The sequence below is a fragment of the Hemitrygon akajei genome, chromosome 19 (genome assembly GCF_048418815.1).
Source record: "Hemitrygon akajei chromosome 19, sHemAka1.3, whole genome shotgun sequence".
NCBI lineage: Eukaryota > Metazoa > Chordata > Chondrichthyes > Myliobatiformes > Dasyatidae > Hemitrygon > Hemitrygon akajei.
Window position 1 is genome coordinate 23,844,917 of NC_133142.1, and position 14,620 is coordinate 23,859,536.

At 40.2% G+C, this 14,620-nt stretch overlaps 1 protein-coding gene across 1 annotated transcript in view; it reads left to right on the forward strand.

The window, feature by feature from the left end:
- LOC140741828 (filamin-B-like) overlaps positions 1 to 14,620 on the forward strand; it is a 162,284-nt gene that overhangs the window by 83,322 nt on the left and 64,342 nt on the right. Inside the window, 13 exon segments of the mRNA XM_073072270.1 lie at positions 98 to 216; positions 4,463 to 4,540; positions 5,049 to 5,211; positions 5,902 to 6,096; positions 6,769 to 6,906; positions 8,324 to 8,456; positions 9,262 to 9,398; positions 9,763 to 9,956; positions 10,903 to 11,016; positions 11,660 to 11,803; positions 12,214 to 12,337; positions 13,385 to 13,545; positions 13,635 to 13,725. Of these exon segments, the coding sequence (XP_072928371.1) occupies positions 98 to 216; positions 4,463 to 4,540; positions 5,049 to 5,211; positions 5,902 to 6,096; positions 6,769 to 6,906; positions 8,324 to 8,456; positions 9,262 to 9,398; positions 9,763 to 9,956; positions 10,903 to 11,016; positions 11,660 to 11,803; positions 12,214 to 12,337; positions 13,385 to 13,545; positions 13,635 to 13,725 (1,791 nt within the window).

Consider the following 14,620-nt stretch of genomic DNA (forward strand, 5'->3'; position numbering starts at 1 on the left):
AGTCTGAACCCAGATTTGGTGTTTGCAATAAAAAAAAATATTTGCAATAAAAATATATTTCAATGCAGTTATTTATTGACACTTAATGTATCCATAGGAATCGAAGCTGTGGGTAACGTAGTGATGCGTCCCGCAGTGTTCACTGTTGAAACCATCAGTGCTGGCCAGGGTGAAGTGATGGTCTTTGTGGATGACCCAGAAGGTCAACGAGAAGAGGTAAATGAAATCTCTGTCCAGTGATTGAGCTAGTAAATGTTGCAAAGGTTTATTGAAATTGTAGTGCCATTTTCAAATTATTTTGGTTGTGCACTCTCCTACCTGTTTTCACTAACAATATTTTCAGTACATTTAATAATTCAACCTCTGCAGTGGTCTGGTATGGCATTTTTTAAAAATAAGTCGCGTCCTTCTAATTCTTCAGTCTTGATCTGAAACAATGCCCATTAATTCCAGGTTTCTCCATACGGGAAAACTTCGGCATATACCCCACTAGTTGCTGTTTTTGGTTTCATTAGGACTACCACTTGCTCTTGATCTCACTGAGGATGGGCATAGACATTCTCAGAATTTTTTGTACCAAAAATTGGCAGGTGAATCTTTGAATTCCAGTGCTAATTCCTACCTACAAGTTGGTGCTGGTGAAACACGGCAGCATTGCAAGCAGTTTACAAAAGTTCCAATGTACTTCTGAACTCTTCTTGCTGCAATCTGCAGCCTGTAGTTTCCCTTTAACATACTTTTGAACCATCTTAACGAGCTAGTGATCTCACGATTTTCTGAAGAACTTGGCGGACTTAGCTGTCAAACATGCAGGTACAGCGCCATGAAGAGGATGAAGGTGCATCGCCACAGCCGAAAGTGAGGGAGGGAGGAGAGGATTCCAAGCCAGACTGAAATGCCAAGGTATGAAACTTCCTCTACCCAGCATCTTGTTACCAAATGTACAGTCACTGAGAACAAGATTGAGGACCCAAGGATTACTGTATCAGAGGAAATTGAAGAATTGCAGCCTTCTGTGTTTTGTGAAGACGTGGCTCACCAGGTATGTTAGTAAGACCTGAAGACTTCTGTATACACCAAATGGACTGGACTACTGATTCAGAGAAGGCAAAAGGTGGGGCCTGTGTCTGATGCAACTCTTGATTATTCACCCGATCTGAAATTAAGTGCTGACAGTTCCACTTGCCAAAAGAGTAATTCTCCATGATCTTGACCGCACCAAATGCTGATGTTAACGCAGGCACATGAGGGATTGCGTGCCACCATCAGCAGACGAGAAACAGCCTAGTCTGACGCCATTCAAGTTGTCGTTGGGGACTTCAGTCGGGCTTGTTTGAAGAAACCTGCTCAGTTGTCACCGATTTGTCTGGAAGCCCTGGATGAACCATGAGATCTTCAATCTGCTGAGGCCAGATCCTTGACAATTCCGGTCTGGCAACCAAATTAAATACAGGAGGTCCAAGTATGATCTCCAGAAAGCCATCACGCGTGTGAAGCGGCAATTCCAGACCAAACTTGAATCGATGAGGAATGCTCAGCAGTGGTGGCAGGCCTTGAGTGCTATCACCTCTTACAGTGATATCAAGTGACATAGATAACAACAGGGCTTCACTTACAGATGAGCTCTATCTTCTATGCTTGCTTTGACTTTCAAAGCATGGAGGCATGCCAGTGATATTAAACCTGATTCTGAAACAGTAACAACAATGTAATTGTGTGAATAGGCACTATAGAAAATTAGAAAACGTTGAAGCATATAATCTCATGAAGTATCAGTATTAAGTGCACATTTAAAAATAAAACTAGCTTTTTAGGCAGTAGTTTCAAATAATTGAGACAAATATATTTTTGACTGCTATTATAAATGCAAATTCTGTGGCAATAAAGAGTGTGCACTCTCCAAGAAGTGAATTAAATTTCCTTTCAAAATATGAATAAGTATCAGGTATTTAATGGAAGTTGTAGTGGTAGATAGTGATGCAGTGGTAGAGCACGTTTAGCCATTTCAGAGAGATGACCCCACTGCAGTAACTGCAGCCATTTGTCATATTTTATTAATATTACAAGACCATAAGATGTAGGAGCAGAATTAGGCCATTTTGCCCATCGAGTCTGCTCTGCCATTTCATCATGGCTGATCCAATTTTCCCCTCAGCCCCAGTCTCCTGCCTTCCCCCTGTATCCTGACCTATCAAGAATCTATCTACCTCCACCGTAAATATACTTAAAACTTGGTCTGCACAGCTGCCAGGGGCAACAGACTCCACCAATTCTGCACTCTCCGGCTAAAGAAATTCCTCCTCATCACCATTCTGAAAGGACGCCCATCTGTTCTGAGGCTGTGTCCTCTGGTCCTAGACTCTTCCACCATAGGAAGCATCCTCTCCATCCCCACTCTATTGAGGCCTTTCAACATTCAATAGGTTTCAAATAGGTCTCCCCTCATTCTTCTGAATTCTAGTGAATACAAGCCTGTGCAAGTACCTTTGGTTAGTTCAGCGATATGGGCCATTCCCCCACCCCCCGGGGACTATGCCGGATTTCACAGAGGCCACAGGAGCTTCTGAATGGGCTATGATAAGTTTATTGTTTTCAAAATAAATTTACATAAAATGCGTTATTTTGATACTCCAAGTTATTGCTGTAAATGCAAATGCAGTAGCTTGGTTCACTTTTTAAAATTTATCCTGCTCTTCATTGTAATAGTTTGCAAGTTTGGCAGTGCTTTTCCTTTCATAAAGAGAACATTCATTGCTTGATTGGATGTTGTATATTTGGACTTTCAGAAGGCCTTTGACAAGGTGCCACATGAGGCTGCTTACCAAGTTAAGAGCCCATGGTATTGTAGGAAAGTTACTAACATGGTTAGAGCATTGGCTGATTGGTAGGAGGCAGTGAGTGGGAATAAAAGGATCCTGTTTGGTTGGCTGCCAGTGACTAGTGGAGTTCTGCAGGGGTCAGTGTTGGGACCACATCTTTTTATGCTGTGTATAAATGATTTAAATGATGGAATAGATGGCTTTGTTGCCAAGTTTGCAGATGGAGGGGCGGGTAGCTTTGAGGAAACAGGTAGGATGTAGAAGGACTTAAACAGATTAGGAGAATGGGCAAGAACATGACAAATGAAATACAATGTTGGAAAATGCATGGTTATGCACTTTGGTAGTTGAAATAAATGTGCAAACTATTTTCTAAATGGGGTGAAACTACAGGAATCTGAGATGCAGAGGGACTTGTGCAGAACGCACTAAAGGTTAATTTGTAGGTTGAGTCGGTGGTGAGGAAGGTAAATGCCATGTTAGCATTAATTCAAGAGGTCTAGAATACAAGAGCAAGGACGTGATGCTGAGGCTTTATAGGGCACTGGTGAGGCCTCACCTTGAGTATTGTGAACAGTTTTGGGCCCCTCATCTTAGAAAAGATGTGTTGGCATTGGAGAAGGTCCAGAGGAGGTTCACAGGATGATTCCAGGAATGAAAGGGTTATCATACGAGGAATGTTTGTTGGCGCTGGTTCTGTACTCACTGGAATTCAGAAGGATGAGGGGGGAAGATCTCATTGAAAACTTTCGAATGTTGAAAGGCCTAGACAGAGTAGATGTGGAAAGGATGTTTCCCATGGTGGGAGAGTCTAGGACAAGAGGGCACAGCCTCAGGATAGAGGGGCGCCCTTTCACAACAGATGTGGAGAAATTTCTTTAGCCAAAGGATGGTGAATTTGTGGAATTTGTTGCTGCATGCAGCTGTGTAGGCCAGGTCATTGGGCGTATTTAAGGCAGAGATTGATAGGTTTTTAATTGGACAGGGCATCAAAGGTTACCGGGAGAAGGCCAGGAACTGGGGTTGAGGAGATGGAAAAAAAAGGATCAGCCATGATTGAATCATGGAGCAGACTTGATGGGCCAGTTGCTCTTATGTTTTACGGTCTTATTATTTTGACTTAAGTATTTTTAATCATGGAATCTTGTTTATTACAATTTGGTATATTGCTTTCTAAAATGAGGTTTTTGTGCAAATCTAGTTGTTACATGTCAGCATCCATCTGAGTCCAAGTGGGTTCAAGACTAAATGGAGTGAGTGCTTCACTTCAGTAAAAATGTTCAGGCAACACAATATCTATCACCAGAGCTATTCATAAAACTGCATTGCACCCTCTGGAACAAGGGAGTCCTCCTAGTATTAGTGCTAATATTCACACAACAATTGCTCAATTATTGCATGTGAAATTGGTGACTCTTGTGACCGAATCTGGTGAGAAGAACTAGGTTGGCCTGAAAGCTGCTTCAGTTCATATAACAGCATATACAACATCAAAAAATTTCACAACACATGCCAGTGATAACGAACCTGACTCTGATTCTGATGTGCTTTCAGATCCTTTTTTAATATTGCACTTCTGAAATAATATTGCTATAAGGTGATCAGTGAAGACTCTGTGGTTCTAATACTTTAAATTTCAACAGGCAAAGGTGACCAACAACAATGACAAGAACAAGACCTACTCTGTTGTTTATGTGCCAAAGGTTGCAGGCCCTCATAAGGTGAGTGCCAAACTTGTGACTATTGTTGTGGCTCTTTATTGGAGTATTTATCTGAACTGACCTTGTTATCAGGTGGCTGTTCTGTCAATCTTGCCTTTCTGACCCTCCCTCCCTCCTGCCACAGTCTGAAGAGATGATAAAGCACCACTTTGTTTTCCTTGTAGAGGCCTGATTGTGATTACTTGCAAATGGTGTAGGAAGCTAGAACTGTTGGTGGTTGTCATGGTGATAGCCTGTGCTTAGACTGGCCCAAATTCATACTGATTTTTGTGGTCAGAACAGTAAGAAAGTTGTAATACATTAAGAAACTGTTGTAGGAAATAATGAAGGATCACATCTGCTTTAAAGTTGAAAGGCTAAAGGCTGAATAGTACAGGAATTTCTGCTGGAATGAGTCACAATAACACAGACAGCGTGAAAAAGGACACTTCAGCACATTCAGTCAGTGACGCAATCACTTTAAGATTACTTTACACTAATCCTACAATAATTCTCTGTTTCTTTACAGATTACAGTTCTATTTGCTGGGCAGCACATATCTAAAAGTCCTTTTGAAGTCAACATTGATAAAGCCCATGGTGATGCCAGTAAGGTAACAGCACGAGGACCTGGCTTGGAATCTTCAGGAAATTTTGCCAATAAGCCCACTTACTTTGACATTTACACAGCAGGTAAACTGATATCTGAAGACAAAGGAGCAAATAAGTACATGTCTCATTTATTCCCCCCATAAAGTAGTATGCTTCAACTCATCCTTTTGTACTTTAATTGTATTGGTCAACGTGAGCATCTTGGATAAATAATACCCAAGTCAGAAGCTGGATATTGTGTTTTGAATGTGGATAAAATTCTTTTAAGCTATTATACTTATTGAGATGCAGTGCGGATTAGGCTATTTGAGCCTTGCCGCTCAGTAACCTCAGATTTAATTGGAGACTAATCACAAGGACAATTTGCAATGACCAATTAACCAACCAACTACTAGGTCTTTGGAGTGTGGGAGGAAACCGGAGCACCTAGAGGAAAACCACGCAGTTACGAGGAGAACATAGAAATTCTTTGCGAGCAGCGGCGGGAACTGAACTCGGGTTGCCTGCACTGTGCTAATCACTATGCCACCCTGTTGCCGCTGGTATGCCTTAGTGAGATTGGGACCACAACTGAGTAGAGATTACTGAGCCGGTTTCTAAACTTCCTGCTTGGAATTTGCAGTTGTCTGTATCTCCTGACACCAATGTTTAAAGTCACATTGAACTTAAAGGTTTCAGCTTCAAGCTGAAATAAACTTTAATCACTGTTTGAATCTTCAGGTGATTTAGAGTGCAAGTTAAAATACAAATATGCCATCTGTGTTTTTGAAGGTGCTGGAGTTGGCAATGTTGAGGTGGTAATTGTGGATCCCCAAGGTCATAACATCGAAGTGACAATTGAAGATAAGGGGAATAGTACTTACCGGTGCAGCTACAGGCCCTCACACCCAGGGCATCATACAATCCGAATAGTATTTGCTGATTCACCTATACCCAAGAGTCCATATTCTGTCAATATCGGTGAAGGTAGGTAACGCGTTTACTACTTCTAATAGAAGAACAGTTATCCTAGTTGTAAACGTTGATAAATGGTGAGAAGCATGCTGCCAACTTTGAAGTCTGTAAGATTGGAAGTATTTTCCTTTGGAGAAAGATGACTTTGGATGGAACAGCCACCTGTCCAGAAATTAATCAAAATTATGCTTTCTGTACCAAATCATAAGCTGAAATTTTATAAAATTTCTGAACCATTTATTATTCCTTGAAGTATCCTGGAGGCAAGGTTTTGAAGAAAATACGGAGTAGTTCACTTTCCCTTCTGAAAGTCCAGTATTTTTGTTAACTTGGAATTCCAGATCAGAATGACGTCTGCAGTATCATTTTTGCCAATGCACAGTGACTTTGATTTCAATTCTTGGTTGTAATTTACAATAACATTAAAGGCATTATCCAATTCCCATGTTTGCCCCGGATCCCAGTTCCCTGAATGTATTTACTGCAAACAAAACTTCTATCAAAGATGTACTGCCATCTCCATGCTGAGTTGACTAGAAGTTCTACAGGGTTGTAGGGAATTATGCTTGTATAGAAAAGGGGCTCCTGGGCTTGTTTCAATCAGGTATTGCTGTTAACTTGTTTGATATACAAGTGGTAGCTATTTCCTAGTATTTTTGATCTGTGACACTTTTTATTTTTAAGCTTGTAACCCTGGTGCCTGTCGTGCTACTGGGCGAGGACTGCAACCGAAAGGACTGCGAATTCGCCAAGTTGCTGACTTCAAAGTCTTTACGAAAGGGGCTGGGAGTGGTGACCTGAAAGTAGCGGTGAAAGGCCCAAGTAAGCTCTCGGTTTTGTGTTCTTTCATTATAAAGGGGTATACGAATCACTTGACTTTTCCTGCTCAAACTATTGAAAGAGTTGTGAAGGTGGTAAATAAACATACCCCTCACCTCACCCTACCAGGTCAGTGCTGAACATGAACCACCATTGACACTAATCCTATAGAGATTGTGAAGTATACAGTTCTGATAGCCTCACGACAGAAAAGTTGTGATTGCATGAGGGGATAAAGTGAAGATTTAATGATGATGATCAAAAATGGAAAATTTGTAGCTCTGTGGAGAAGATTGGGTAAGGTGGTTGTTTTTTTTTCTACTGGGAACTGAAGTGTGACGTGATGTGTGTAAAAACTGCAAAAATGCCAGAGAAAATAGAAATATTGGTTTTCCTCAGCAGAGGGATAAACTAAGCAGGAGATTAGGTAAAAGGCTGGAGGGCATATGAGATTTTATGAGGTAGAGGCAGACACCTCTTTAGTTTTGAAAAGTACCAAGGCAGAGTTAGTGGTGCATCTGATACAGCTGCCACTTCATAGTGCCAGAAACACAGGTGCCGTCTTGCATAGAGTCTGCGCATTCTCTCTGCATGTGGGTTTTCCCTGTGTGTTCTGGATTTTTTCCAAATTCCAAAGGTGTGTGGTTTGCTAGGTAGCTGTGGACAAAGTTTGCTTTCAGTCTGGAGTTACAGTATCTCTTTATGATGTTTTTAAATGGAGCTCTGGAGCACCATTTAACTTTACATTGTACTACAATCTATTAGTTATATCTCATTTTCCTTGAAACTATTTAATAGGATTATGTTACTTTATAGTACTTGGTTATGCTGAATGAAAGTTTCATTGGAGGCAAAGGTTTTGACAGTTAATGTCAAAATGAAGTTCAATCTTAAGACTAGAATTGCATTCTGAGGCTTCTACAAATTAAATTTAACGCTTTATGGGAAATCAGTGGAGCTTCTGTGAGTTTTAAATTTACTTTGAAAGGATGAAATAAAATGAAGGGCACAAACCTGTAATAGGAAGCCAGTGTAGAAACTGACAAATCAGTATCAAATCCTCTTGATTATGGCTTTGGCTTCTAGAATTAAGGGTTCCTGGTGTTCCTGCTCTTTCAAAGAACCCTTGGGTTGTGCAGATCGGGATCAGTAAAGTGGCAGATTGTTACTCCCCTCTGGGTTTTGTTAGTTTTGCAAGGCAGCTGTGTTTAGTTGTAGGTTCATTTGAGTGGGAAGTATTGTCTTTTTTTGAGAATGGTGTAATTCAGTTCGTTTTTGGGTTCCCAAGTGGAGAGATGAAAGTCTGTGTATCATCATGACTATCTGGCAAGAAGGCGTTGTAACAAACCTTGCTGGTTTGTCCAAACATGCTGTGTTTTTCTGTGAGACTGAACTTCTGTTGATCTGTCTCCTTTGACAGAAGGTGTGGAGCATCCTGTGAAGCAAAAGAACGTTCTGGATGGAGACGATGTCTTCTTTTATGAATACTATCCTGTTACACCTGGAAAACACATCGTTACTATCACTTGGGGTGGCCATAACATTCCTAGGAGGTGAGAGGAGATAGCTGATGCATTGGTCGATTGCTTCAGCCTTCAGAACTGAGTCTTCCGCATTGCGGGTGCATTTAATTCCCAGATTTTATATTTGGGAGCACTCGCTCTTGTCATGTTACTTGTTCTGTGCCATTGTGACTTGAAATACAGTACATTTAGTGGAATGGAAGCTGTTACAGGATCCATTTCTCCATGTTCAAATGGAACCTCCCGTGATGCTGGGCACCAAACTTGTAAAACTACTCTGGCTTCAAACAAAAATTTATCCCCCTCCATACTTCCAGTCTAACTATGAGTGTGGTAAACAGGAAACACTTTGAGGACGGATTCTAGCTTGGCTAACGGATGCCCTGATTTCAACTTGCATGCTATTCTCATCTGATGCTTGGGTGACTTTCAGTTACCATAAACCCAAATTTGAGCAGCTGTGGAAATGTGAATTCTTAAGACAACTTTAGAAGAAATAACCTGGTTGAATGTAAAATGGAATGAAATGTTTCAATGCTATCTTGTTTTTGCCTAAAATAACCAGGTTTGACAATTTCAATGACAATTCCTGCCTGTGTTAACATAAAATCACGAATCTCTCGATGGTGCAGTTTGCATGGTTGAACGTCGTAGTTGGGTGGATGTGCTTCATTGATATTATGATTATTCTATATATTTATTGATTATGCCCACAAGAAAATTAATCTCAGGGTTGTATATGGTGACATGTATTTACTTTGATAAACTTGCCTTGAATTTGATTGGGGTAGACCTGATTGCCGCTCCAATTTCACCATACACTCTCTTCCTTTAGTCCATTTGAAATTGATATTGGTCCTGAAGCGGGTCCTCAGAAGATCAGAGCCTGGGGGCCAGGTCTTGATGGAGGAATTGTTGGCAAGTCAGCAGATTTTGTAGTGGAGACCATTGGAACAGAAGTTGGTGTGTTGGGTAAGGATGTTGACCACTAGTTCTTTACAATTATTGCTAAATTTTGAGACTAAAGTGTTCTCTCGTGTCAATTGGCTGAATATTTTTTAGTAAATTGATTAAAGATACAAGATCAAACTTTTAAAAGGCTGTTTGTCAATCTAGACTTTGACCAAAGTATTAGATTGCCAAAGTTGCATGAAATAGGGGAATGGGTGAGTTTATAGATCACAACTAAAACAAAAAAAATTCACCCACTTAAATTTAGCTAACTTGTTTGTCTTAATGAAATAATTCAAATTGGTTTGTATCCTGAGATGATCAGGAATGTGGAAGTAACAATGAATCAAGATAACTGGGCTCAAGTACTGTAAACGTTTCGCAGGTTTTGCTGTCGAAGGACCTTCTCAGGCCAAGATTGAATGCGACGATAAGAGTGATGGCTCTTGTGATGTCCGTTACTGGCCTACAGAACCTGGTGAATATGCTGTCCATGTTATGTGTGACGATGAGGACATTGTGGATAGTCCTTTCATGGCCAATATCCAGCCTGCGTCAAAAGCCTTTAATCCTGATAAGGCAAGTATAATGAATGCTAAGCATTTGATTTTAGAAATGCATAACCTGCTCTCCGTCTTGGTCAGTGTAACCATGTTCTTGACTAATTCGATCAACCAGCTTGCCTGACACTGAAATGCAGTGAGTGCGTATGTAGGGTTATTTACTCTGTGGTAGAGCCTGGATTCTGGGGTAGTATATGATGATTGATGTGTGGGTCCTTCAAGCACTGATCGAGGCTCTTGATTGAATACCAGTATTTGGGCTGAAGTTTATTTGGAATAACTAGGATTTGTTGCAGAAGTGTGGAACTCAGAATATAAGAGAATAGAACACATTGCAGGCCCTTTGGCCCACAACATTGTAGCAACCTTATAACCTACTCTATGATCAATCTAGCCCTCCTTTCCTGCATAGCTCTCTGTTTTTCTAGCATCCGTATGCCTACCTAAGTCTCTTAAATGTCCCTAGTGCATATGCCTCTATCAACACCACCCCTGGCAGGACAATTCATACCTCCCCCATGTATTAAAAAAATATTAACTCTTGACACGTTCCTTAAACTTTTCTCCAATAATCTTAATATGCCACCTTGTATTAGCCATTTCCATACGGGGCATAAAGTCCCCGAGTCTCCACACAATCGATGCTTCTTATCATCTTGTGCAAGTCTATCAAGTCATATCTGACCCTCCTTTGCTCCAAAGAGGAAAGGGCTAGCTCATTCAACCTCAATATGCGTGTGCTCTCTAATCCACACAGCGTCCTGGTAAATCTCCTCTGCACCCTCTCTAAATCTTGCATATTCCTCCTATAATGAGGTGGCCAGAACTGAACACAAGTATTCCAATTCTGAATACGTATTCAGAAATGATGAGGTGAGTTGTGCATTTTCGGTGACTGTCTGGGGACACTTCAAGGATGGCTGGAGGTTGTACTGGGTAACACTTTGTTTTCCTCCTTCCAGGTTAAAGCTTATGGTCCAGGGTTGGAGAAATCTGGCTGCATTGTTCATAAACCAGCAGAATTCACAGTAGATGCCAAAGATGCTGGGAAGGCGCCACTGAAAATATATGCACAAGTGAGGAGTTTGTTTTGTGACTTTTGCTGTTCTGCAAATGAGTTGACATTAGCTCTACTGCCCAGCTATTTTTCTGGAAATATACTAATTATATAAGCTATGCGATCAATCTGAAAATCTGCTTGAAATATGAGAGAAATGTGAATAATCCTTTGATATTTGAAGAATGATTGGGCTATAGTTAGCATTTCAAAGATTGCAGTAGCATTCATTAGTGGCAGTGAATATCTAAATATTTTGTAACTTTTGAATTTGATTATTGAAAATATTCAGTTAGATAATTTAAAGATGGGGCTGTGTGGAAAATGGAGCAATTTGATTGTAATGAATATTGCCTAATAGCATATTAGAATCAGATTTTGGCTTGGCCAGCTGCTTGTGTGTTTGAATTTACAAGCTTGAGCAATGTTGGCTATGCTCCGGTGCTTTGAATTAAAACTCCACAAGAGAACACTTTTGTTACCTTGAATACCAAATGTGAACATTTTGCAGAATTACTCGCATTCATTAACACTTCTATCACCTTGAATACCAAATGTGAACATTTTGCAGAACTACTCGCATTCATTAAATCCTTTTAATAAGAGAATCCCGCAGAACGAAAGGTTTTTGATTGATGCCTGTCTTTTGTATTTGTTCTCAGGATTCGGAGGGTATTCCTGTCAACGTTCAAATAAAGAATAAAAGTGATGGAACATCAGTCTGCTCTTACACTCCGACCAAACCAATCAAACACACGATTGCAATCGCTTGGGGAGGAGTCAACATTCCAAACAGCCCATTTAGAGTAAGTGAATTTCCTTGCACTATGTATGTCTTATTCCAAGGGTCTTGCCTTTAGTGAGAACACTTTGACCTTTAGCCGTGTCCATATTTCAGACTGCCGTGAATTGTAATCATTTCCGATTTTCAGGATCTGAGATTAAATTCCTCTTCAGAATTTTCTCTTGTACAGATGTTGATGGTAAAACTTAGGAAGACTGCCTTAATCATATTTGACTTCAGAGATATCAATATCCTGTTTTTGATATTGAATGACCCTGTACAATTACTCAGTGCGGGAGCAGGAGGAGTCAGTGGAATAGGTTATGAACCCATTGGAATCCTTTACCTCCAGCGTTCATTTACAAGTACGCTTAACAAGTCTGCCATATTTAAACAGTGGCTTAATGTTTTCTACATTGGTTTTCTTTCAAGGTTAACATTGGCCAAGGGAGCCATCCGCAAAAGGTGAAAGTGTTTGGTCCTGGTGTTGAAAGAACTGGCTTGAAAGCTAATGAGCCAACTCATTTTACTGTAGATTGTTCTGAAGCTGGGGAAGGTAAGGAAGGTTTGATACTACTTTCTTAAGCACTTCTGTAGTGTTATTCTCAGTTGCAGTCGTGCTCTAGAATTTGCTGAATATTCTTTTGCTCTCCTCATCCTGAAAGTCATATCTATGGCTATAGGACTGGGTGAGAAACCTAGTACAGTGGATTCCGGTTAGTTGGGACAGCTCTTAAAGAACAAAAGTTAATCAAGAAAATAGTTGTGGTTCCCTTCATTTAATTGGGACATTACATCACTTAATTGAGACAGGAGATTTTTGCCGAAAAGTTTCTGTCATCAGTCACATGCAATTGCTCTGGATGTTAAGATACTACACAGTGCTTATAGCGAACAGATTTTAAATAGCGTCAGTTGAATGTGTTTATATTCAAAAGGCAGTGATTTTTGTTACTGATAGATGGCAAGAAATAAGCACAAAGTCAATTTAGAACTTTGTTTGCTTACTGCGGTTTCAAGCATTCAGGCTTGGAGATGCCAGAAATGGCTGGGAGTGAAAATAAAGCAATTTCACTTCAAGTTAGGAACTCCAAGGAGTTTGAAGATATCAACAATCAGAATCAGGTTCAATATCACCGGCATGTGTCGTGAAATTTGTTGTTTTGTAGCAGCAATACTTCGTAACACATTATAGTAATGAATTATGATTTTTTAAAAAGTATATATAAAAATTAAGTAGTGTGTTGGGGGGGGGGAAGCAAAGTACTGAGAAACATTCATGGGTTCAGTGTCCACTCAGAACCTGGTGGAGATGAAGAACCATCTTGAATGTTACAATGAATAATAAGCTTTAGAGGATGCAATCATCAAAGCATTGGGCTTGAGGAATTGAGGTGGTGCATTGAATAGTTCAGTTGTCATATCACTCTTCCCCCTTATCAATTATCGAAGACAGCTATCCTAGCAGAGGAGCCCACGGGAATAGAAAAATCCCCTGGACTTGATTGCTTTCTGGTGGTCTATTCGCAGAGTAAAGGGTAATAGGGGAAACTGTTTAGACGAACCTTTACTAGGAAAGTCTTGAATGTTTTTCTATTTTCAGGTGATGTCAGTGTCGGTATAAAGTGTGACGCTCGTGTTGTCAGTGACTCTGAGGAGGATATTGAATTTGATATAATTACAAACCCGAATGATACCTTCACAGTGAAGTATACACCACCAGCAGCTGGACGTTACACCATTAAAGTTCTGTTTGCTGGCCAGGTTTGTACCCTGAGACTAAAATTACTGTACTCTAAAGGTTGGTTCTACCTGTTTGTTGAGTAATCAGCTAACCTACTCCTTCTCCATAGGAAATTCCCATTGGCTCTTTTAGAGTAAGAGTGGACCCATCTCACGATGCCAGCAAAGTTAAGGCTGAAGGCCCAGGATTAAGTAAAACGGGTAAGAGTTGATGATTACTTAGTCCCCTGGGAGGTGTGGGTCAGTTGCTCTGACCTGTTTGCAACTTCCAGTTCGGTGACTGCTGAATGATGCACGAGTTTGGGTCAAGCATTTCACCAATGTTAACAACTGCAAAATCATACTTGAGTAATATGCTGTAGCAATCTTGTAAACAGCTGAATAGACCCAATTATAGTAAAATATTACAAAGTTCTTTAAATGAAGTAAGGTACAGAGGCTTGCTTGTATCTTGTGACAATGCATTTGATTTAAAATTTTGTTTAAAGGTGACTGAGACTGATTAGACTTGTGCATTTCTATTAGCAGTGTTCCTAGTATGTAGTTTCTTCTTTTCTGACCTGGTGTTTTTGAGCAGTTTCTGTACAATCACCTTTTGGGTTAAACTTTCTTTACTTTCACATGGAATTAAAGTTTAGCTTGACTAATGCATTTCTAAGCGAAGAAACCTGCTCTACTACTAGAAAAGATTTAAGGCTCTGCTACAGAATCTCCTTTTGTTCAACAGCAGCCTTCACTGAGTAATGGTCAGTTAACTACTTTAAACACTGCTTCATTGTTTTACAAAGCACTAGTTATTTAAGAAGAAATGGCAACCACGCTTCAGTACTTTGGGGCGAAGGGTATTTCTGTATTGTGATGTAATATTAAGCTTTGGGTCAGCCACAAATATGATGCAGTGGAAAATGTGGTTAAAAGTCTATTAATGCCATTGCATAACTTGATTATCCAAAATGGTTAGTTCCATACCTCTTTGTTGTTAAAGGTATAAATTTGTCAAGGGTCCTGAATCTGTGGTCTCCCTGTTTCAGAAGTATCTTTGTCTGGTCTTGCCTCCAACAATTTTTCTGCCACTAACCTTCCTCCACAAAATCGA